This window comes from Apodemus sylvaticus, chromosome 16, assembly GCF_947179515.1.
Source record: "Apodemus sylvaticus chromosome 16, mApoSyl1.1, whole genome shotgun sequence".
Lineage (NCBI taxonomy): Eukaryota > Metazoa > Chordata > Mammalia > Rodentia > Muridae > Apodemus > Apodemus sylvaticus.
Window position 1 is genome coordinate 36,668,827 of NC_067487.1, and position 24,214 is coordinate 36,693,040.

At 39.8% G+C, this 24,214-nt stretch overlaps 1 protein-coding gene across 4 annotated transcripts in view; it reads right to left on the bottom strand.

Annotated features, from left to right (window-relative positions):
* Rictor (RPTOR independent companion of MTOR complex 2) overlaps positions 1-24,214 on the bottom strand; it is a 101,399-nt gene that overhangs the window by 37,995 nt on the left and 39,190 nt on the right. For all 4 annotated transcript variants that reach the window (XM_052160058.1, XM_052160059.1, XM_052160057.1 and 1 more), the window contains exons 6-10: positions 22,540-22,603; positions 17,342-17,468; positions 12,724-12,893; positions 1,725-1,792; positions 925-992 (exon numbers count right to left, since the gene is read on the bottom strand). In XM_052160058.1, coding sequence (XP_052016018.1) covers positions 925-992; positions 1,725-1,792; positions 12,724-12,893; positions 17,342-17,468; positions 22,540-22,603 — 497 coding nt within the window. The remainder of the gene's footprint in view (positions 1-924; positions 993-1,724; positions 1,793-12,723; positions 12,894-17,341; positions 17,469-22,539; positions 22,604-24,214) is intronic.

Genomic DNA, 24,214 nt, shown 5'->3' on the forward strand with positions numbered 1-24,214 from the left:
TGGGAACCATGTAAATCTATAGCTTAAAATGAATTGCCTACTTTTTGGTATTTTGTTTTGACAACAAAAAATGAATGAAAATAAGTTTAAGAGATGTTATGTTTTTCTTAGGTGCACATTCAACCTCTCAGTTGTCCATGAATGTGGAATAGGCAGGGCAGGCTCTCACTGGGGCACCGAGAGAGCAGAGGAAGCACACTGGAGACACACTAGCTCAAGCCTGCTGACTGGGATAAATGTTTGTATGGGAAAGACATGTGTAAGGTGGAAAGGTAAGTATGCAATCATACTCACTGCAGTGTGCATGTGAGTGCTCTTGCTTAGCTCACGGCTGATGCTCCTCTCTAAGCTCTCTCAGGTAATCCTAAGGAACTAAGTATTTCCTCCATGGAAACATGAAGTGTGTATGGCCTTATTCTAAAGAAATCTGGTGAGCTGGAGACAAGGCTGGAGAGTAGAGGTTGGGCTCATCGTGCATAAAGTCCTGGGTTCAGAACAAATAAACTGCAAAAACACGTAACAAGCAAGTTTGAGATGCCTAACACCTTGCTTAACTTAATTATGACATTCCTACACCATTTTTAAGTAACAGGCTTCAGCCACACATACAAGCCCCTCCCTTTTTAATTTTTTTCCCTTTACTTTGGGAGTCTTGGGGAAGAGGGGTAGATAATGCTAGATTTTCTTAAAATGTTCAGGTAATCATTTTAGCACAGTGAGTTGAAAATGTAATGAGTATATATCTATACACAATACAGAATGCAGGATCCTACTTTCCAAAAATTTTCTTTTCTTTTATGTAAATCTCCTTGAATACCATGCATTTAAAACTACAGTCATATTAAATTAGATGCTACAACAATTAAGCATCTGAAAACCAAGCAGAGTTTAGTTTCCTGTCCCTGAGCAGTATACAGAACCTACCTGCCCACGAGCGGAATGTTGCGATGATCCCCAGTTTACTGGCTAGAAAGCGTGCTTCTCGGTCTTCTCTGCGGCAGGGGGAGGGGGAGGAATCATTAAAGGACACAACATTTAAACTGAAATGAGTATTTGCTGATAATGTATCAGAGTAAACTCTATCATTAATTATTTACATCTGAAATCAAAACAAGATGTTCTGAAAAAGACCAGATCTACTCTAAAACCAATTACTCAACTTTTAATATAAATTGATCTTCAATTTTAAAAAGACAATATAAACAAGGTGTGGTCATAGTGCACACCTATAATCTCAGCACTCAGAAGACAGACAGAAGCATTGCTGCAGGTTCCAGGTCAGCCTAGACCACACAGTAGGTTCTCTGGCTGGCCAGGGAGAACATGGTAAGGCAAAAAGTAAATAAATGACTAAAAATGAACTCCACAGCCTGACTTACAATTAAGTTATAAATCTTGATCTTTCTGAGAACTTATTCTTAGATGTGCTTCAAGTGAGCACCAGAGCCGGGTGAGCTAAGCAAGCGCCACGTGGCAGTGCCATCCCATGACCAAGGCCTGAGGGAGCTTCGCTCAACACTGACTCACAACAAGAGGAACGCATCGGTTTGAATACCACAAATTAACCTTTAGATTTCTCAATGGTTTCATCTGTGCTACGTAACTGTGAGAGACAACAACACAGGCCTGACAAGGACATCTTCTCCCATGCCCCGGCTCTGCGACAAGCAGTGCTTACTGTAAGCACAGACACCCCCACAGCCAGCAGACATCATGGCACTTACTTGAGCTGCCCTTCGGCTGTATCTGGACTGTGTCTGTAGTGGAAATCAGTATATGGTGCTAGAATTCGCTAATTGGAAAAGGAAAGAGAAATACAAAAAATTTTTATTATAAAAAGCATTCTTTAACACGAAATTCCATTTCTCTGCATTTTTAAGTGGACCATTTAAGACATTTGTTCTTCAAATTCATTTTTAAAAATGTAACATGATTTTAAGTACAAACTGATTTTTTGATTCATAAACTAAGGTATAATGTGTATCTAAGACAAAACAGACACAGGCATAAAGATACTTCTGGTTGGGTTGGCAGCCATCTTCCTTCAGTGTTCATTAAGATCCCTACCAAACACACTTGATTCCACTTCTTCTACTGAGAAATCAGATGTCAGACTATTGTTGTTTTTGAAAGCAGTTTTTCTGTCAGTTTCTTCTCAAGTTGCTCGTTAAGAGTTTAAGTAATCTGGATTTAGTAATCCTACAATGGAATGCCTAACAACTTATTTTCTTTTATGTTCTTACTATTTGCAAAATGTATTAAATCTTAAAAAAAAAAAAAAAGAAATTTTAGTTGTTTCTTTGGAATCTTGCTTCTGCCCCCTTTCCAAGGACTGAAGCTGCTGTCTTCCATATGCTGTTTCCTATCTGCCCCTTCCCCGCATTGTGATTTACTCTGGATATTTTTATTGACCCTTTAGATTTCCTATTGATATCTTGCTGTCTACAATGAGATTTTAATTTTATAGAATTCTGAATCTAGATATATATTTTTCACATTCTGATTCATTCCATATGGATAATTATATGACAAAATTCTTCATATGTTCACTTATAGTTATCTCCCAGAACACATTAACTGTGGTTTACCTGAAGTCTTTTTTTTTTATCCTATGTAGATTATTCCCTGAGCAACACATCAAAAGGATCATTCAATGTGATCAAGTAGGCTTTATCCCAGAAATGCTGGGATAGGACAACATATGAAAATCTGTCTATGGAATACACTATATATACAAACTGAAAGAAAAAAAGCACATAAGAAAAATGCCTTTGACTAAATCCATTACCCCTTCCTGATCTATGAAAAAAATTTCTTTTGAGTTTTCAGTAAGGTGATCCTATCTTTATGCATGAATAAAAATCGTATGTATGTTCATGTCGACATTGGGGGTTGACTTGTCTGGACAAGCACTGTCCACCTTACTTCCTGAGTACTGTTTAGGCCAGACCAGAAGGCCATAGAGACACCAGGGTTTCTTATGCGGGTGCTGGAGATGCCAACTCAAGTCCTTGTGTTCAACCAAGCACTTCACACACTGAGCCAACTAGCAGGGCCATGACTAGAAATTTCTGACTGAATGTTCACCACAGTCATTTTATTTAAAATAAAATTACTTGATATTATCTTCCATCAGAGGTGGTTAATCTTCTCTTCTATGCTGATAAATGAAAGCACCTACGCATTCAATCCCAATGATGGTGTCAATAAACAGAAGTTATACCCTACTCTAGTAATATTGAGTATGCCTATCTGTTCTGTGATCTTAGTATGTTCTTCCAGTATTTTCAATATAACTTAAGTGATGCTTTTTCCTCCTTACCTGTCAGAATAAGATTTTTAAAAAGGTTTCCTTTTAGTACTTTTAGTTATACATATGGAAGTACATGCACATGAGTACAGGTGTGCACAGGGGCCAGAAGAGGCAGGTCTCCTGAAGCTAGAGTTATTGGAGACTGAGTAGTCTGACACAGGCAGGTGCTGGGACTCTAACTGCGCTCCTCTAGAAGAGCAGAGACTGGTCTTAGCTACTGAAACATCTTTCTAGTCCCAATTAATTAAGGTTTTTTTGTTTTTTTTTTTTTTAAATAAAGACAAGTTCTCACTATGTAGCCTTGGTTGATGTGGGATTCACTATGTAGACCAGCACGGTTTTGAATTCAAGAGAGTTCTGCCTGCCTCTGGCTCCCAAGTGCTAGGATTAAAGGCATGTACCATGCCAAGAATTTTCAAGAATGTATTTTAAATATTTAAAATGAGACCTTTTAACCATTTAAGCAATTTTGAGAATTTGGTAAATATTAAGAACAAGAGATTAATTACAAAGTATCTAGTTTGTTATTTTAGCACTACAGATTCACCAAAAGTTCTTGATTTTTCTGATATCACAGGAAGAGCTTACTATCATCTCCAACATACTGTGAATTATCCAGCAAAAAGTAAGCAATTAATAGCTGTATAAACTCACTACAAATGAGTAACAGGGTAAACTAAAAACTGAGACACAAAACTTCAAGTTAGTCACACACCTATTTTCAACAAAAGGAAGGTGATATCAAGGGCATTATAAACAGTTCTTTATAGAAAAGAAAATGTATTGCTTTAGAATGAAAACAAAATTGATTTGATTTAATAAAGATTGCATTCTCTAATTGATTCCACAATGAAGACATGGGGATGAAGACCGAAGACACTGATAAACAGCCAGGGAAGCCAGATTTATTAAGTGTGAAGAATTACACATTTTATATAGACTAGACTATATATAACTAAATAGTTGCCAAGTACTGCAGTTACTATTTTTAAGATTTATTATTTAGAACACTTAACTTGCAAAAATAATTCTTTTAAGTTTGAAAGCCATGATCTTCATTATCCCTGTTAAAAACCTAAGAGAAGACATGCCTGAAGCTATAAAGCTAGCAAGGTCATAGGATAAACGCACACCTCTCCAGTACTGTAGGCTGGTGGTCTCCCCAAACTACGACCACATCACCCAAACGTAACTTACACAGTCTAAAGTCTACCACCTCAGGCTTTGTTCCACTGGGGTGACATCTTCCTGAAGGAGAAAGATGTTTCTGGTTGTATGCACATAATTCAGCAGTGTGTTTATAAATCTACCATGGTCTTTGCAGGTTACTTTCATTTCCATGAAGGGTTGCTAGTCTGCTTTATAATGTATAAGAATAAAAGAGAGCCTATACACCTACCTTCTTCACTTACTATATTTGATTTTAATACTAATTATTCTATTTCATAAAAATTAAAGCTAAGAGGGAGGTGGTGGCAGCAGGCAGCAGCTCATCCAGTGGAAGGGCCACCACCAGTGGAACCAAGGTGACAAGGTCCAGGCAGGCCCTGTGTCCCCTACCACTGACCATCGCTGGCCAGCTGGGCTGCAAGCAGTGGCGGAGTTACAGCGCTTTTCACTACACTGAAGCCATATTAGAACTCTACCTCCTGCCAGTCAGTTATGAGAGGCTCTCCGCCATCTAGGCTCTCCAACGCCAGAGACATCTGACAGCCCCAGGTACGCAGACATAGCCTGAGGCCAACATCATGGAGGTCTAAGCCAGACAAGCATTGGACTGCACCCAGGCCCTGGGCTGTCCAGTGGGCCATCTGTGTGCCATGTGCCAACTTGGCCAGGAAGTTGTTAGCCCGGCAGACTGTCCCTACACTTGCAGGGGGCCCGCACACCGCCATCTTGGCTACTTGACAGAACCAGTTAGCAGATATAGCCCGAGGTGAACATTGCTCAGGCGTAAGTCTTTCAGGCTTCTGCCTGGACTCAGGCCCGAGCAGCTAGACTAGCCATGTGTGCACCAACCCGGTTGGGGGACTGGCTGACCTGCAGAGTGAGCAGCACTCAGAAAAGGTCCCCGCAGCATACACCATCAGCACACCCTGAAGGACCAAACAGGCATCACCTGGTTCACAGAGAAAATCTGGGGCAATGCAACTAGGGCTCCAAGGGCACCCAAGAGGAGGGCAGCACATCAGCAATCTGACACAGGGAAAACCCAGTCATCCAGTATTGCAGAAATAGCCTTACAGTCTCACAGGAGGCTCAAACACCAGCCAGAGACAAGACAAACTAAGGCCAGAGATAACAAGATGGCAAAAGGCAAACGTAGGAATGCTACTAACAGAAATCTAGGCAATATGGCAGCATCTAAACCTAACTCTCCAACAACAGCAAGTCCTGGATTCCCCAACACACCAGAAAAACAAGATTTGGATTTAAAATCACTGGTCATGATGCTGCTAGAGGAACAGAAAAAGGACATAAATGAATCTCTTAAAGAAACACAGGGGAACATGAAAAATCTAGAAACCCATATAATGGAAACACAAAAATCACTTAAAGAAATTCAGGAGAATAAGGTTCAAGAAATAGAAGCCAATAAAGAAGAAATGAAAAAAAAAAATTAGAGAAATGCAGAAGAAAGTGAGTCAAATGGCATAAGTCATGAAAGAGGAAATACAAAAATCTCTTAAAGAATTAAAGGAAGACATAAACAAATGAAGGAACTGAGCAAAACCATCCTGGATCTAAAAACAGAAATAGAAACAACTAAGAAATCACAAAGGGAAACAACTTTGGAGCTAGAAAATCTTGGGAAGAAATCAGGGGCCAGAGATGCAAATATCAACAACAGAATACAAGAGATGGAAGAAAGAATCTCAGATGCCGAAGAAACCAAAGAAACCATTGACTTAACAGTCAAAGAAAATGCAAAATGCAAAAAGCTTGTATCCCAAAACATCCAGGAAATCCAGGACACAATGAGAAGACCAAACCTAAGGATTATAGGTATAGATGAGAGTGAAGATTTACAACTGAAAGGGCCAGCAAATATCTTCAACAAAATTATGGAAGAAAACTTCCCTAACCTAAAGAGAGAGATGCTCATGAATATACAAGAAGCCTACAGAACTCCAAACGGACTGGACCTGAGCAGAAATACCTCCCGTCACATAATAATCAAAACCCCAAATGCACTAAACAAAGAAAGAATATTAAAGGCAGTAAGAAGAAAAGGCCAAGTACCATATAAAGGAAGACCTATCAGAATCACACCAGACTTCTCACCAAAGACCATGAAAGCTAGAAGATCCTGGGCAGATCTCATGCAGACTCTAAGAGAACACAAATGTCAGCTAAGACTACTATACCCAGCAAAACTCTCATTCACCATAGATGGAGAAAGCAAGATATTCCATGACAAAACCAAATTAACACAATCTTTCCACAAACCCAGCTCTACAAAGAATAGGAGGAAAACTTCAATACAAGGAGGGAAACTAAACCCTGGAAAAAGCAAGATAGTAATCTTCTTTCATTAAACCCAAAAGAAGCACTCAAATATAAAAAGAACATCAAAAATGACAGGAAGTAATAATCACTATTCGTTAATATCTCTTAACATCAAGGGACTCAATTCCCCAATAAAAAGACATAGACTAACAGACTGGATATGGAAACAGGACCCTACATTTTGCTGCATACAGGAAACACACCTCAGTGTCAAAGACAAAAACTACCTTAGAGTAAAAGGCTAGAAGACAATTTTACAAGCCAATGGCCTCAAGACATGAGCCAGAGTAGCCATTCTAATACCAGGTAAAATTGACTTTCAACCTAAAGTCATCAAAAGAGACACACAAGGACACTTGTTGCTGGTCAACGGAAAAATCCACCAAGAAGAACTCTCAATTCAGAACATCTATGCGCCAAATGAAAGGGTACCTTCATTTGTAAAAGAAACTTTACTAAACCTCAAAGCACACACTGCACCTAACCCAATAATTGTGGGTGACTTCAACACTCCACTCTCCTCAATGGACTGATCAGGAAAACAGAAACTAAACAGGGACACAGTAAAACTAATTGAAGCTTTGGACTAATTGGATTTAACTGATATTTAAAGAACATTTCACCCTAAAGCAAAAGAATATACCTTTTTCTCAGCACCTCATGGTACCTCTTCCAAAATCGACCATATCACATGTCACAAGACAGGCCTCAACAAATATAAGAAGGTCGAACTAATCCCATGCCTCCTATCAGATCACTATGGAGTAAGAGTGGTCTTCAATAGTAACAAAAACAACAGAAAGCCCACATACACAGGGAGGCTGAACAATACTCTAGTCAATGACACCTTGGCCAAAAAAAGAAATAAAGAAAGAAATCAGAGACTTTAAGAATTTAATGAAAATGAAGGCACAACATACCCAAATCTTTGGGACACAATGAAAGCAGTGCTAGGAGGAAAACTCATAGCCCTGAGTGCCTCCAAAAAGAAAGGGGAGAGAGCATACACTAGCAGCTTAATGGTGCATATGAAAACTCTGGAACAAAAAGAAGTTAATTCACCCAGGAGGAGAAGAAAACAGGAAATCATCAAACTCAGGGCTGAAATCAATCAAGTGGAAACAAAGAGAACTATACAAAGAATCAACGAGTCCAGGAGCTGGTTCTTTGAGAAAATCAACAAGATAGATAAACCCTTAGCCAGACTGACCAAAGGGCACAGAGACAGTATCCAAATTAACAAAATTAGAAATGAAAAGGGGGATATAACAACAGAAACTGAGGAAATTCAAAAAAATCATCAGATCCTACTACAATAGCCTATACTCAACACGACTGGAGAATCTGGAGGAAATGGACAATTTCCTAGACAGATACCAAATACCAAAATTAAATCAGGACCAAATAGATCATCTAAACAGTCCCATAACCCCTAAAGAAATAGAAGGGCTCATAAAAAGTCTTCCAACCAAAAAAAGCACAGAACCAGATTGTTTCAGTACAGAATTCTATCAGACCTTCAAAGAAGACCTAACACCAACACTCTTCAAACTATTCCACAAAATAGAAACAGAAGGAACCCTACCCAATTCCTTCTACGAAACCACAATTACACTGATATCAAAATGACACAAAGATCCAACAAAGAAAGAGAACTTCACACCAATTTCCCTTATGAACATCAATGCAAGAATATTCAATAAAATTCTTGCCAACCGAACAAGAACACATAAAAATTATCATCCACCATGATCAAGTAGGCTTTATCCCGGGAATGCAGGGATGGTTCAATAAACAGAAATCCATCAATGCAATCCACTACATAAAAAAACTCAAAGAAAAAACCCACATGGTCATTTCAGTGGATGCTGAAAAAGCATTTGACAAAATTCAGCATCTTTTCATACTTAAAAGTCTTGGAAAGAACAGGAATTCAAGACCCATACCTAAACATAGTAAAAGCAATATACAGCAAACCGGTAGCCAGCATCAAACTAAATGGAGAGAAACTTGAAGCAATCCCACTAAAATCAGGGACTAGACAAGGCTGCCCCCTCTCTCCATATCTTTTCAATATAGTACTTGAGATACTAGCTAGAGCAATTAGACAACATAAGGAGGTCAAAGGGACACAAATTGGAAAGGAAGAAATCAAACGTTCACTATTTGCAGATGATATGATAGTATACTTAAGTGACCCAAAAAAAACTCCACCAGAGAACTCCTGTAGCTGATAAACAAATTCAGCAAGGTGGCAGGTTATAAAATCAACTCAAGCAAATTAGTAGCCTTCCTATACTCAAAGGATAAGCAGGCTGAGAAAGAAATTAGGGAAATGACACCCTTCACAATAGCCACAAACAGTATAAAGTTCCTTGGTGTGACTCTGATCAAACAAGTGAAAGATCTGTATGACAAGAACTTTAAGACTCTGAAGAAGGAAATGAAAGAAGACCTCAGAAAGTGGAGAAATCTCCCATGCTCATGGATTGGGAGGATTAATATAGTTAAAATGGCCATTCTGCCAAAAGCAATATACAGATTCAATGCAATGCCCATCAAAATCCCAACTCAGTTCTTCCTATAAGAAAAAGCAATTCTCAAATTCATCTGGAATAACAAAAAACCCAGGATAGCTAAAACTATTCTCTACAACAAAAGAAATTCTGGAGGAATCAGTATCCCTGACTTCAAGCAATACTACAGAGCAATAGTGTTAAAATCTGCATGGTATTGGTACAGTGACAGGCAGATGGATCAATGGAACAGGATTGAAGATCCAGAAATGAACCCACACACCTATGGCCACTTGATCCTCGACAAAGGAGCTGAAAACATCCAGTGGAAAAAAGATAGCCTTTTCAACAAACTGTGCTGGTTCAACTGGAGGTCAGCATGCAGAAGAATGTGAATTGATCCATTCTTATCTTCTTGTACTAAGCTCAACTCCAAATGGATCAAGGACCTCCATATAAAGCCAGACACTCTGAAGCTAATAGAAAAGAAACTGGGGAAGACCCTTAAAGATATCGGTATGGGGGTAAAGTTCCTGAACAGAACGCCAATAGCATATGCTCTAAGATCAAGACCTGACAAATGGGACCTCATAAACTTACAAAGTTTCTGTAAGGCAAAGGGCACCATCAAAAGGGCAAATCGGCAACCAACAAATTGGGAAAAGATCTTCACCAACCCTACATCAGATAGAGGGCTAATATCCAATATATACAAAGAACTGAAAAAGTTAGACCCCAGAAAACCAAATAACCCTATTAAAAAAATGGGGCACAGATCTAAACAAAGAATTTTCACCCAAAGAACTTCAGATGGCTGAGAAGCATCTTTAAAAATGCTCAACTTCATTAGTCATTAGGAAAATGCAAATCAAAACAACCCTGAGATTTCACCTTACACCAGTCAGAATGGCTAAGATTAAAAATTCAGGAGACAGCAGGTGTTGGCGAGGATGTGGAGAAAGAGGAACACTCCTCCACTGCTGGTGGGGTTGCAAATTGGTACAACCACTCTGGAAATCAGACTGGCGGTTCCTCAGAAAAATGGGCATGTCACTTCCGGAGGATTCTTCTATACCACTCCTGGGCATATACCCAGAGGATTCCCCAGCAGGTAATAAGGATACATGCTCCACTATGTTCATAGCAGCCCTATTTATAATAGCCAGAAGCTGGAAAGAACCCAGGTATCCCTCAACGGAAGAATGGATGCAAAAAATGTGGTATATATACACAATGGTACTATTCAGCCATTAGAAACAATGAATTCATGAAATTCTTAAACAAATGGATGGAGCCGGAGAACATCATACTAAGTGAGGTAACCCAGTCTCAAAAGATCAATCATAGTCTGCACTCTCTAATAAGTGGATATTAGCCTAGAAAACTGGAATACCCAAAACATAATCCACACATCAAATGATGTCCAAGAAGAACAGAGGAATGGCCCCTTGTTCTGGAAAGACTCAGTGTAGCAGTATAGGGCAAAACCAGAACAGGGAAGCGGGAAGGGGTGGATGAAGAACAGGGGGAAGGAAGGGTGCTTATGTAACTTTCAGGGAGTGGGGGGCCAGAAAAGGGGAAATCATTTGAAATCTAAATATAAAATATATCAAATAAAAAAAATATCAAAAAGAATTAAAGCTAAGCATTTTGTAAAATACCACTATTCACTGGCATAGAACTCTAAAGAATAATACATTTAAAAATCACTAAGAGATTACTGTGCTTATTACATTTGTTATAATCACATAGTCTGAAGAAAGTTTTAGCATCTGCAATGTTCTTAAAAATAATCCTGATGCCAAGATAGCTGGTTCTGCCTATCATTCAGCCTGTGAGGCAGGCTGGCTAGGAGCCTACACTCTGGAGACCAGCCCAGAAACATAGCAAGACCTATCATAGTGGGGAAAGAAAAAGAAATCCTAATGTGATCAGAACTGCTACATTCTGCCTATCATTCAGCCTGTGAGGCAGGCTGGCCTAGGAGCCTACACTCTGGAGACCAGCCCAGAAACATAGCAAGACCTATCACAGTGGGGAAAGAAAAAGAAATCCTAATGTGATCAGAACTGCTACATTTAAGGTTCTTTCCCTAAAATGGTAAGGATAACTAGAAAATAATGAGTCCTAGATAATTTACAATTTACTACTTAAATCCTTGATTTAAATTTATTTTGTATGCTGTCTTCAATAGACTAGAATGTAGTATGTTCTTCAAAACAACCTGCTCTGTCTGATGCAATCTCACTAGTAGTCCTGGCTGGCCTCTTCTCCCATTACCCCTCCTCTGCCTCATGAATGCTAGGATTACAGTCACGTTCTGTCATCCTCAGTTAGTACCATCTATAAGGAGTGTACAGTTATCTATTTTAGCTATAATACGCTCTACCTGAATTAGTGTAAAAATTTTATGCGACATACTTTTTTTAATACATGCATGTTCAAATACCAAATGCCAGAGTGTACTGTTTCTTCATTGTTACTATTTTGTTATTAATTTACTATATGTCCATGACGTTGGTGTATGGGTGCAGACATGCCATGGTGTGCATGTGGAAACTGAGGGACACCTTTTGGGGACTCTGTTCTCTCCCACCTTATATCTGAGGCAGAATTCTTCTCGCTGTTTCTGCCCCTGAGGTACCTACAAGAGCTTTCAGCCAACTCATGCTTTTTTCCAGGAATGCTGAGATCACAGAATTGACCTACACCCAGCTTTTATGAAGGTCCCCGAATCAAACTCCGGTTGTCTGGTACAGAGTAAGGGCTTTACCCTCTAAACCATCTCTTCAGTCCCCAAAGTGGTTCTTGAGAGAACTTTAATATTATGAATCATCAGAACCCACTTAGCTGAAGGTAAACAATATTAACATAGCATTTCTTACATAGGCGCATTCTTAGTGAAATCTTATCCTTTAGTTGGCTCAGGAAACTTTTTAGGGCTAATACAACATGAACGACTTTGTATGCTGCTGAAATATTCTTGAGAATAACACTGTTAACTCATTCCTAATCAAATAACTATAATAAAGAATGGGAATAAAGCAAACTAACATAGGTTAGACAATATAGCACCCGAGCCTACTATTTCAAAATTTTAAAGCAAAGTTTTATATTTAAACTTATATTTTAGGGCTAGAGAGATGGCTCTATCATTAAAAGCATTTCTAGAGAACCAAAGTTCGATTCCCAGCACCCACATGAGAACTTCCAACATTCTGTAACTCCAGTTCTTGGGGTTCCGATGCCCTCTTCTAGCCTCTGTAGGCACTGTACACATATGGTATACAGACATACATGAAGGCTAAACACCCATGAACATTAAATAAACATAAGTATTTTTAAATTATATTTTATATTAGAAGCATACTAAAAGGTGCCTACCTCTAATTCTACATCAGCTCGCACATACTGCCGGGTCTTTGGATGATTAAGAAGGTGCAAAATTGTAGTAATGAGAGCCTCATTTATTCGACTTAATTGGCAATCAATCACATTTTTCAGTATGGTGTTTAGTCCGCCTCGAAGGGCTACCACCTCTGGGTTCTGAAGTGCTAAAATGAAAGAAAGACTAATTATATTCATAGTACTGAGTATTTAAACCCTAATCTTTTACTTAATTCTTAGTTTCCTTTTGGATTTGAAAAAAAGATATCAGGTTCATACTGATTTAATATCTTTATTTAATTTAAAATAATTTAATATCTTTCCCTGAGCCTGATTTTTAAAATATCTCTGAAGAATTTTGTCATATTCAAATATAGTTTACTGAATATTTTTATTCAAAGTTCATTTTACAGTGGTGACATTAGTTCCATAAGCTTTATCCAAATACTTTATAGAACTTCTTATTTTTAATTTTGATTTAAACAGTATGTATCACTTACTTTCATAAAAAACACACACATGCATGCAAACAAAACACAGGGAGAGAGGGAGAAACAGAAAGGGAAAGAGAGGGAGAGAGACAGGGTAAGGGAGAGGGAAAGGGAGAAGGAGAGGGACAGGGAGAAGGTGAGGGTGGGGGTGAGGGAGAGGGAGAGGGAGAGAGAGAGGGAGAGGGAGAAGGTGTGGGAGAGGGAGAGGGAGAAGGTGAGGGAGAGGGAGAGGGAGAGGGAGAAGGTGAGGGAGAGGGAGAAGGTGTGGGAGAGGGAGAGGGAGAGAGAGAGGGAGAGGGAGAAGGTGAGGGAGAGGGAGAAGGTGAGGGAGAGGGAGAAGGAGTGGGAGAGGGAGAAGGTGAGGGAGAGGGAGAGGGAGAGGGAGAGGGAGAGGGAGAGGGAGAGGGAGAAGATGTGGGAGAGGGAGAAGGTGAGGGAGAGGGAGAGGGAGAGGGAGAGGGAGAGGGAGAAGATGTGGGAGAGGGAGAAGGTGAGGGAGAGGGAGAGGGAGAGGGAGAGAGAGAAGATGTGGGAGAGGGAGAAGGTGAGGGAGAGGGTGAGGGAGAAGGTGAGGGAGAGGGAGAGGGAGAGGGAGAGGGAGAAGGTGTGGGAGAGGGAGAAGGTGAGGGAGAGGGAGAGGGAGAAGGTGTGGGAGAGGGAGAGGGAGAGGGAGAAGGTGAGGGAGAGGGAGAGGGAGAAGGAGAGGGAGAAGGAGAGGGAGAAGGTGTGGGAGAGGGAGAAGGTGTGGGGGAGGGAGAGGGAGAGGGAGAAGGTGTGAGAGAGGGAGAAGGTGTGGGAGAGGGAGAGGATGAGGGAGAGGGAGAGGGAGAAGGTGTGGGAGAGGGAGAAGGTGTGGGAGAGGGAGAGGGAGAAGGTGTGGGAGAGGGAGAAGGTGTGGGAGAGGGAGAGGGAGAGGGAGAGGGAGAGGGAGAAGGTGTGGGAGAGGGAGAGGGTGTGGGAGAGGGAGAAGGAGAGGGAGAAGGTGTGGGAGAGGGAGAGGGAGAGGGAGAAGGTGAGGGAGAGGGAGAGGGAGAAGGTGAGGGAGAGGGAGAGGGAGAAGGTGAGGGAGAGGGAGAGGGAGGTGAGGGAGAGGGAGAAGGTGTGGGAGAGGGAGAGGGTGAGGGAGAGGGAGAAGGTGTGGGAGAGGGAGAGGGAGAAGGTGAGGGAGAGGGAGAGGGAGAAGGTGAGGGAGAGGGAGAGGGAGAAGGTGTGGGAGAGGGAGAGGATGAGGGAGAGGGAGAGGGAAAGGATGAGGGAGAGGGAGAGGGAGAGGGAGAAGGTGTGGGAGAGAGAGAGGGAGAGGGAGAGGGAGAGGGAGAAGGTGTGGGAGCGGGAGAAGGAGAGGGAGAAGGTGTGGGAGAGGGAGAAGGAGAGGGAGAAGGTGTGGGAGAGGGAAAAGGAGAGGGAGAAGGTGTGGGAGAGGGAGAAGGTGTGGGGGAGGGAGAGGATGAGGGAGAGGGAGGAGAGTTTGTAATTTTAAGATGACAAACTCCTCACTATCTTCCTTTGACGACCAGGACTGTCCCTGCAACACTCTGTGCTTGTTTGCTGTGGGGTTTGTTTTGCAAACAGTCCTGGAAGTCAGCACCCCTCATGCGCTGTTCCGTCTGTCCAGTGTGCTAGGATCACAGCTGTCTATCACACCACACCTGACATGTATACATCTTAATGACCTAAGTTCCATTTATTTCACTCCATCATGAAGTTTTTATTGAAATAAATGATATTATTAATAATCTCAAATTTCCCTCATATTTTATTAATTTTCCCCACACATTTCTCAAATTGATTTTTATACTTTACTTTTTTGGAGACAGGGGTACTGTCTTTGCAAGCTGCCTTTGACAGGTGGTCTCTTACTGGCTGTCTCCCAGGGCTGAGACGACAGCTATGCATTACTATGCCCATCTTTCATTTTTATACTTAATGATTTGTTTTTAAAGTTGAATATGCAACTTCTATGAACGTTTTTCTCTTAAAAATGATTGATAGCTAAACATAAAAATTGATACATTTTTATTTTTATTTACAGAAGTGTTTCCTTGGTTTCTGCTATCGTGTTTATTCTCCTGGATGGTTTGAGAACTGGGTTTTCTCCTGTGCTCTAGAACGAGGCTGAGCTGCAGAGCATGGCAGCGCTCAGGCCTGAACAACGCAGGCCAGGGCTCTCTTGGTCCCCTCCACGCCCTCAGCTACAGGCTCTGGGCCCACTAAGCACGCTGGGTTACCTGCGTCTTCTTGACTCACTAAAAAGCACCCCCCACCAACACACTTGTCACCTCTATTTCCTTCATATTTCTTCTATGCTTATGTATTCTATTCTGATTATTAATGCTGATTTGAGTTTTCACAATCCCACAGTGGTAATCATGTGAGTCATCTCACTTGATCCTGTTTTCTCTGTAGATCTTTATAGCGACAACTAGCTGCTGTCTAATTCTTGAATTTCATTACTTCACCAATGTAAACAATGTTAACTAAGACTGTTGTCCCAAAATGTAAGGTACAAAGTGACTGGGGAAGATATAGAGTGTCAACCATTGGCCTTTACATGTGTGTGCACACATTATACATACCCATACAAAAAGGTTAACACTGTTGACCTGACAGAAATTCTTCCTCTTCTGTTACTTTTCTCCTAAGAGTTCTCATGGTTTCTTCTGTTGTGCAGGGTTACTTTGAAGACTAGTACCTTCTGTGTTTTCAGTAGCACTTTAGAACCACTCTACTGCATTACTGTATAGACATTACAAGTATAGCTATTCGAAGTATTCTCCTTATCTAACTATGTTTCTGGATAGAGTTGCCTGCCTCTTTATTTACTGCTGTACAAAGGTACGTTGGTGAGCCTTTTTGAGCCATCACTGCCTCACTATTTGCAATCACTTCTATGAAATCTGATCTAGCATGTATTTCTATTTTGTGCAACCGGATATTAGCATTTATTTTTACAGCCCATTTACTTCAGTGATTTTTTAAGAATATATATTTTTAAAAAAATCTTCTAGTTAAAAGAACTCCTATTAAATTTTTCTACCTTATTAAGGAATTTCTCAACTTGGAGTTTTCCAAAGTTCAAGATGTATTTCTTGATGTATTTCTTGTATGTATTTCTATGTTTTCTTCTTCTGCCTACTATAAATGGAGCTGAGCAATCTGTCTCTCATCCTAATAATAAACTAATTTCATCATGTTTTCACCCTGTTTACCATAGGACTTGGCATTTCCTGTCTTTCCTATTCTGGTCCCTTACCCATTTACATTTTGATATACATCAATCAATATAGTTTTCTAGGCATCCCATACATTGGCAGATTGTAAAATTTTAATAATTTTCATAATTGTTATAACTATATTTCTGATCTTATTTCTACACCAGGACAGATTATGAATAGTACTTTCAGTCTTTAGTGGTAGAGTGGCTCTTCTTTTTTAACTTAAACCTTATTAATTTATTATCCCAAGATGAAATATGATCTTCACAATTTCTACCTTTTGGTAGTACAACAAACAACCAAACAACCACACAGACAAACAACCATACAAACAAACCCCATCATTTTCTTTTTACTTAAAATGATATTCCATTGATAATAAGTGAGGTTTAACTTTTGAAATGCAGTGACTAGCCATGTGGGTATTGGGAGAGTATCTGCTTTACTCTTGCTGTTTTGCTTGCCTGCTCTGTCTGGTACAACATAATAAACTCCACTTCCTGAGACCCCTACTTGACCACTTGACAACTAACTGAGCATCTGCTCTCCTCTCAGTGCCACAGAAGCATGTCTTGACTCTGTTTGCATTCTAATCTCTGATCCCTAATACAACAGGGTTATCAGGATTCACTTTGTGCAGTCTAAACTATTATTTTTAAACTATATCAAGATACAGTATCATCAATCTCAGAGGGCTAGACTTTAGTAGATGCTATTGCTATTACTGGATTACAGACAATCAAGTTTCATAATGAATAAATGACAACATAATTTCTGAATTATTTGATAAATAACACCTAATATTCTATCACAAATGTACATTTTCATATTTTTGTAGCATTAAAGACATTAGGGAATGTTACATGTACTTTATAAGCCATTTCTTCATTACTTGAAGAAAATTCTGACCTAGTTCACAGATAATGGCAATGCAAGCCCGGACCATTCTGTCTCGTTCCTGAAGTCCATCATTTCCAACTGCAATTAATGAGTTGGCCACAGAACTAGGAAACAAGGATGCATTCACAGTAATCATCTGTAACAGAGAAGAGTCAGAAAATAATTCAGGCTTAGTATATCTTAAAATTCATTTCATTAGAGGAAAAGAGTTAAGGGCACAAAAGTCTTATAGGATTGAGGCACCATTCTTAACATTCAACCTTGTATGAACTGCTATTATTATAACTAGCAGGTTTCTTTCTAATGATGGAAAACTAAACTAATTGCTAAACAAGACTTCCTATGTCTAAGAATTTAAGTCCCTCCAGAATGGGAGGCATCTTACACAGCTCCTCAGTGTCTGCAATGCTGCTCGGTGACATGAGCGTGGTGTCCACACCACAGTGCTGTTCTATCTCCATGTCCCTGACGCTTACCTCCCCTCCTCCTCAGCTATCAGGATTTGTTGCATATCAGAAGGAAGACTGACTAATTCAGAATCTCTTGATGTGAAAAACTAAGAAGCAGATCATATAGAAACCGAGTGATGGGCTCTGGGTGAATATCTGGGGGTCAAAGGTCAAATCGGCAATAAGATAACTGCAGTTCTAGAAACAGGCCAAGAGGGTCTACATTTGATTTAGAAAGCAGGAAGAATAATGCAGATGGCAGATGATTATTTATCTGGTAGACAACCACTTCAAATTAACACCCTAGAGCAGAAAAACAAAAATGGTTTTGTTTTGATAGGAAGAAAAAGTAACCTCTTCTGGATATTGCTAGAGTTAGAAATCTGCTCAAGCGTTAAAATTTGTATTCTGACACAGGATACAGATGACTAAAGAAAGCCAGCCTGGTAAGGTCTATGAAGACCACAGGAACACTCTGCTGGTTTGCCTGCCTATAAAATGGGTGGCTTGTGTCATTAAGCAGCAGTAAGTAATAATATACGGTTCAACTGAAATTAAAGAATACCACTTCACAATCATAAAGTAAATTTATTTCCAGTCATGAGACCCTAAGAAAGGAGGAGGAAGCCGTCACGGGCTTCATGCTTGGTGGCCACAGTGACAATCATCTCTTCTGGCAGGAACAGACATATAAAGCCAAGTTCACGACTAGGCAATAAATCTGCACAACTGGCACAAAGCCACTAGACAACCGTGCTCTGAGACAGCAGCTGCAATCCACTGTGACTGGAAGGGGAATCGGGGCAGGGCAGAGAGGAAGAAATGGATGGGAGGCAAGCAGTAACTGAGGTGAGGGTGGTCCTTCGCCTCCATGGACAGTGTCATCATGACAGCTTGGATAGAAATGGCTGGCAGAACCACGGTAGGCAGGCTGTATTTGACACCCATTGGCTAACATGCCTTTAGGGATCTGGACCCTCAGTTCTCACTCTGGCTTCCCCGCAATCTAGTGGTGTGGCATATCAAAGGCATGGGATTCCATGAAATCAAATTCTTACAGATACAAGGAAAAGAAAACAGCCCTTTTATTTATCTTATGAATAAAAAAATTACTTATGAATATAATGTTAAATTAGCATGATAAGAAGTAAAATAGATTCTATTGTGTGTGTGTGTAGAGGGGCATGTTCGTGTGTTTATGTCCCAATGTGTGAAAACCAGAGGCCAATGTTGGATGTTTTCCTCAAATACTTTCCAGTTTATGTTTGAGACTGGGTCTCTCTCTGAACCTGGAGCTTAGTGACACAGCTAAAATGGCTGGTTAAGAGCTCCAGGTCTGTCTCCCTTACCCTCTCCCCACAACAGGGATTGCACACACAAGCCACGACATCCAGCTCCTAACTCACGTCTGCTCCTAATGCTTATGCAGCATATACTTTATTGACTAGCCCTGATGGGATTTAAATGCGAAAGAGTTGACCAAGGGCAAAATATAGAAATCGTGTAAGACAAAACCATAAAGGAATACTGGAAGGAACAAGAAAAGAAAGGAGATCAATGACACTGAAAAAAAAAATGCCAAAAAGAATCCCTTCCAATAAACGAGACAGGTAAAACAGAAGGGGACATGAGCCAGAACTAAAGAAGTCCCTGGACTAAAGAAGTGAGGTTTTCAAACACTCTGAATACATATAAAAAGCCTGAGTTATTACCGTAAGAATCATCAAAGTATTGATAAAACAAATGTTTAAATAAAAGGAATTAATAAATGGTGAGATGGCTCAGTGGGTAAAGGCTGTATGTAGCTAAGCCTGAATCCTAAGTTTATACCCTGGGACCCACATACTGAATGTAGAAAACTCACTCTTGCAAGTTGTGCTCTGCCATCCACTGTGTGTCATGGCACACTGCACACACACACACACACACACACACACACACACACACACACACAAAACATAACACTTAACTTTGGGGGAAACTGAAGAGAGCTCAGTCAGTAAAAAGCCTACTGTGCAAGTATGAGCCGGGAGTTTGGATCCCCAACAACATGTTATTCATGTGCCCTGGCACATCACATCACATCACAACACATCACATTGACAATCTCTAAATCCAATTCTGGGTTCTAAGAATGGCAGCTTTCTTGAGTTCATTGGCAAGCTAGCCTAGCTGGACAGACAAGCCCCAGGATCAAGGCTAGATCCTGAAAACCCAGAACTGAATGAAACTGAGGCAAGCACCAGACACAGACCTCTGGTCTCCAGACCCACCTGCATGTTACTGATTTCAGTGGCCAGGGACTGCTGAAAAAGGTCACATGTACCTCTAATGCTAAAAGTACTGATAAGAAAAATAGTTTTTATGGCCTAAAAAGAACACATTTACTCATCAAATACTTTAACATTTTTAGCTAAATGAAAGAGAATGCAAACACTCTAGCTCTTTTTCTTAGCCTATACAGTTATTACTATCAAGAAAATATATATTAATGCATTATATATAGTATATTCTCTTATCCTATAGTTTTATCTTATTCTATAGTTTTCTCTTAGCCTGTAAGTTTTATCTTTGTTTATAGTTACTACCAAGTAAATAAATGTATAATATATATTTTATATATGTATATTATATGGCTATTGCTTTTTGAAGTAATATACCAATGATCTGTACCTCAGGAGACAATGGAATTAAACTGTCTCTGTGTTATGTTGCTATTAAAATATTTTTAAGAGTATAGCTTTATGAAACTATATTATAAGTTAAATTGTAATGTGTACAAGGCAGGCATAATGGCTCCCATCTATAGAACATCTATAGAAGGTAGCTAGAGGATCGCCAGCAGCTTAAGCAAGCCCAGCCTAGGTTAGAAAGTGAGACCCTTTTTCAACCACCCCCAACACACACACACACACACACACACACACACACACACACACGCTTCCCCAACAGAGACAGACAGATAGAGAAGGATAGAATAGAGGGGACAGAACATTTACTAAATAATCTAAAGACTTGGGAGTCAATTGTTTGAGTCTATTAGATACTATCTTTTCTTCTGAAAGCAACATATAGATCAACAATTATAAAGGGTCCCTAAAATATTTTCAGAGGGTCTACAGGATTGTAACTATCTCATTAGTAACAAAAAGATATGTTTTTATAATACCTATTCTCTCTCTGCTTGCCTTTATTCAGTATACAGTCAAGCTCTCTAGAGTTCCCTCTGTATGTGACAGTAAAGGAGAGAGTGACACAGAAGCAAACATAACCATCTAGCCGTCTTTATCAAGACCCACCCTTAAGAGATTTACAAAAATGTAAAACAAGAGCACTCTCCTCACTAATTTTCTCTCTTGGAAAATATACTTTATAAAAAGATGTTAGGCTTATTATTTTTAGCATATAGTTTATTTTTTAATGCAATCTATGTTGAAAATATAGCTCCAAGCTCCAAACTATTCTATAGGAAGAAATTTTTGTTTCTTGTCATGAGTACTCATAGCATTATGAAGAATTTATGAACAAACAAAAAATGTCAAGTCACTTTAAAATATAAATATGAGAAGTCAAATCACAGTTCTAAGCTAACAGTTTTCTTAAAACAAAAGTTTCCAAGCCTGTTCCCAATATCACTTTAGTAGAATTTCAATCTCCTTTACAGAAACTCATCCTTTCCTTATTCTTTTCTACAGTGAATTGTTGACCGTTACTATTAAGGTTAACTGGAAAAGAAGAAAACAAGTCAGTATACTAACTCTGCAGTCCACTATCTGAAACATGCAATAGATTTAAAGACAGTAAAAAGAAGAAACAGCTAATAAATTCAATCAATAAATAATTTTAAGCTGAATTTAGTGATGCGTGCCTGCAATTCTAGCATTAGGGAGGCTAGGCAAGAGGATCAAGAGTTTGAAGCTACCCTGGGCTTTGAAGTGTATTTCATCCAGCTAAGCCACATAGTAAGACCCAGCTTTAAAACATCAGTAATAATAATACCGGGCATCTTCACACACACACACACACACACACACACACACACACACACACACTCTGCATCAAGGGAAAGATACGGTACTTGTCTTAGGATGTCACACACACACACACACACACACACACACACACACACACACACTCTGCATCAAGGGAAAGATACGGTACTTGTCTTAGGATGTGTCCCAATAAACTGTGCTTTCTGTTTCCTTTCCAGGCTGGTCATGAGGCTATCACAACTACAGCAGACAGTGAATTCCGGGGAGGCAATCTCAGAAGTGTTAGGAACTGCCTTTAATCAAATCCTTTCCTCAGCTTAAACTGTAGCATTTTATACTGTAAAGCTGTCGGCCAAATTGTCTGTCAAAAGTACCCATGGGCTGTGGATGCGGTGAGCTTCTGTTTGTGACATCCATTCACACTATTAGCTAGGAAGGCAGACATTATAGACAGCTGGGAGCAAATAATCCATTCCTTAATAACTGAGCTGTAACTACATTTACATGTCCGCTATAGACAGACATCCTCCTTAACGTGATCATTTTCTAAGAACAGTGTTCCCATCACATTTACCAATTACACAAATATTCATGGTTCACATGTTTAACAGCTCTACTTACCTCATAATATTTCTTAACAAAATTAAAGTGTTTAACAAAAATTCATTCTTGAAATTTTAATAAGAATATTCGACAGCAATATAAAGACAGACACACGGAGCCTTGCGCACTCATCCCTTCTGCCCGCCCTCACACGCGAGCGTACCTTTCTGACTAAGCGAAGGGCTTGTGTCCTCTCCACCTCATTGCTCTGTTGTATGTCAATGCACCTAAATAACAAACAGTGCATTAGTCATTGGGAAATCCTGTGTAACAATACCTTACAGATATTAGATCAGACTTATCTCCATCATCCAGTATAGTGTATTAAAACTGTAGTACGTGCTTTTTCAGTAACAGCAAATATTTAATGTGAGCTAAAATCTCAAGGGGGAAAAGGTCATATACCTATAAAGAAAGAATCACAACATTCAAACAAAGCTAAGTAGCAGAGATGTGCAGAAAGACTTCTCTGACCTGATAAGTCACAATGAAGTATATAAACTCTAATTCCACATTTGTCTTAGTTTGTGATTTTAATCACAGGTTAAACTGTATCTATAATGACTATCTTATTCAATGTAAGAACCTATTTTAGTCAGGCATAATGCACACCTTTAATTCCAGCCCTTGGAAGCAGAGGCAGGTAGATCTATGAGTTTGAGGCCAGCATGGTCTACAGGGTGTTCCAGAACAGCCAGGACTATATAGTAGTGAGATCCTGTCTCAAAAAATAAAATGAAATAAAATAAAATAAAATAAAATAAATTCTATTTTACTAAATAACTTAAATTCAGAATTCTCTTCAAATATCACTTAATTTTGTTTTATGTTACAATAAAATTACTCAAAATTTATGTAGCTCCTATTTTAACCAATATTTTATAATTAGGTAAGTTACTATTCAAAGCATTTCTGGTTTATCCAAGTGGAATTAAAAAAGAAGTGCTTGCCTGAGGTTCAAGTGCAGCAACATGTATGTGTGCGCGCACACACACACACACACACACACACACACACACTTGTGTAGATGAGATTTACAGTTTTAGCTATTCATAGCCAATCCTCTGCCAAAACCATCTATAAAGGTTGAAAAGCTTCCTTCAGACAACCACTCCTGAATGGGAAGCGGAGCAAACCTCATTAGACTAGCTGAGGACTGCATGCTCCATGGACCACACCCACTGCGTACAGGGTCAGCCCCAGCTGGAAAGCAACAGGAGCCCTGAAGAACCGACATGACATTTACTTGAAAGAAGGTAAGTGCTGGAAGGAGGAAGGGACAAGAATGGACTTCACACTGCATCAGTGCTCTCAGCAAAGCACTGGGCAGGCTCTGTGTGTGCAAATCAGGGCTCGGCTCCAATGGGCCAATAAGCCTCCTCTGAGAAGCCGGAGAGTAGAGATGCAGGAAACACTGACTTAGAAAGGTTCTCAGGCTGGAGCTGGCCAAGGGCGAGGCACTGCAGAAAGCCAGCAGTTCTAGCTTCAGACTCTGAATTGCTACTTCTTTGGACATTAACAAAACCTAAACTAGTGTAGTAAGGCAAGACTCTTGAATAAAATTCTCTTCAAAGGAAAATGATAACATGACCCAAGCTTAAACATGAATGTCTGCACAGTTTAGTTGTTATAAGCCACAATTTAAAACAAATACCCCTCAAAAAAGTCTCAAGAACTTCACATTTAAAAAAAAAAAAGACAACAGAAAAAAAGAATAGAGGTAAGATTTACACATAAGAACTTTGAAAGTAACTGTGGTTGGTCTGTCTGTGACAATAGAGATGGAGACGTCAGGCAGAACCGATGTCTTAAAAAGATCCTTCACAAGGCCATAACTG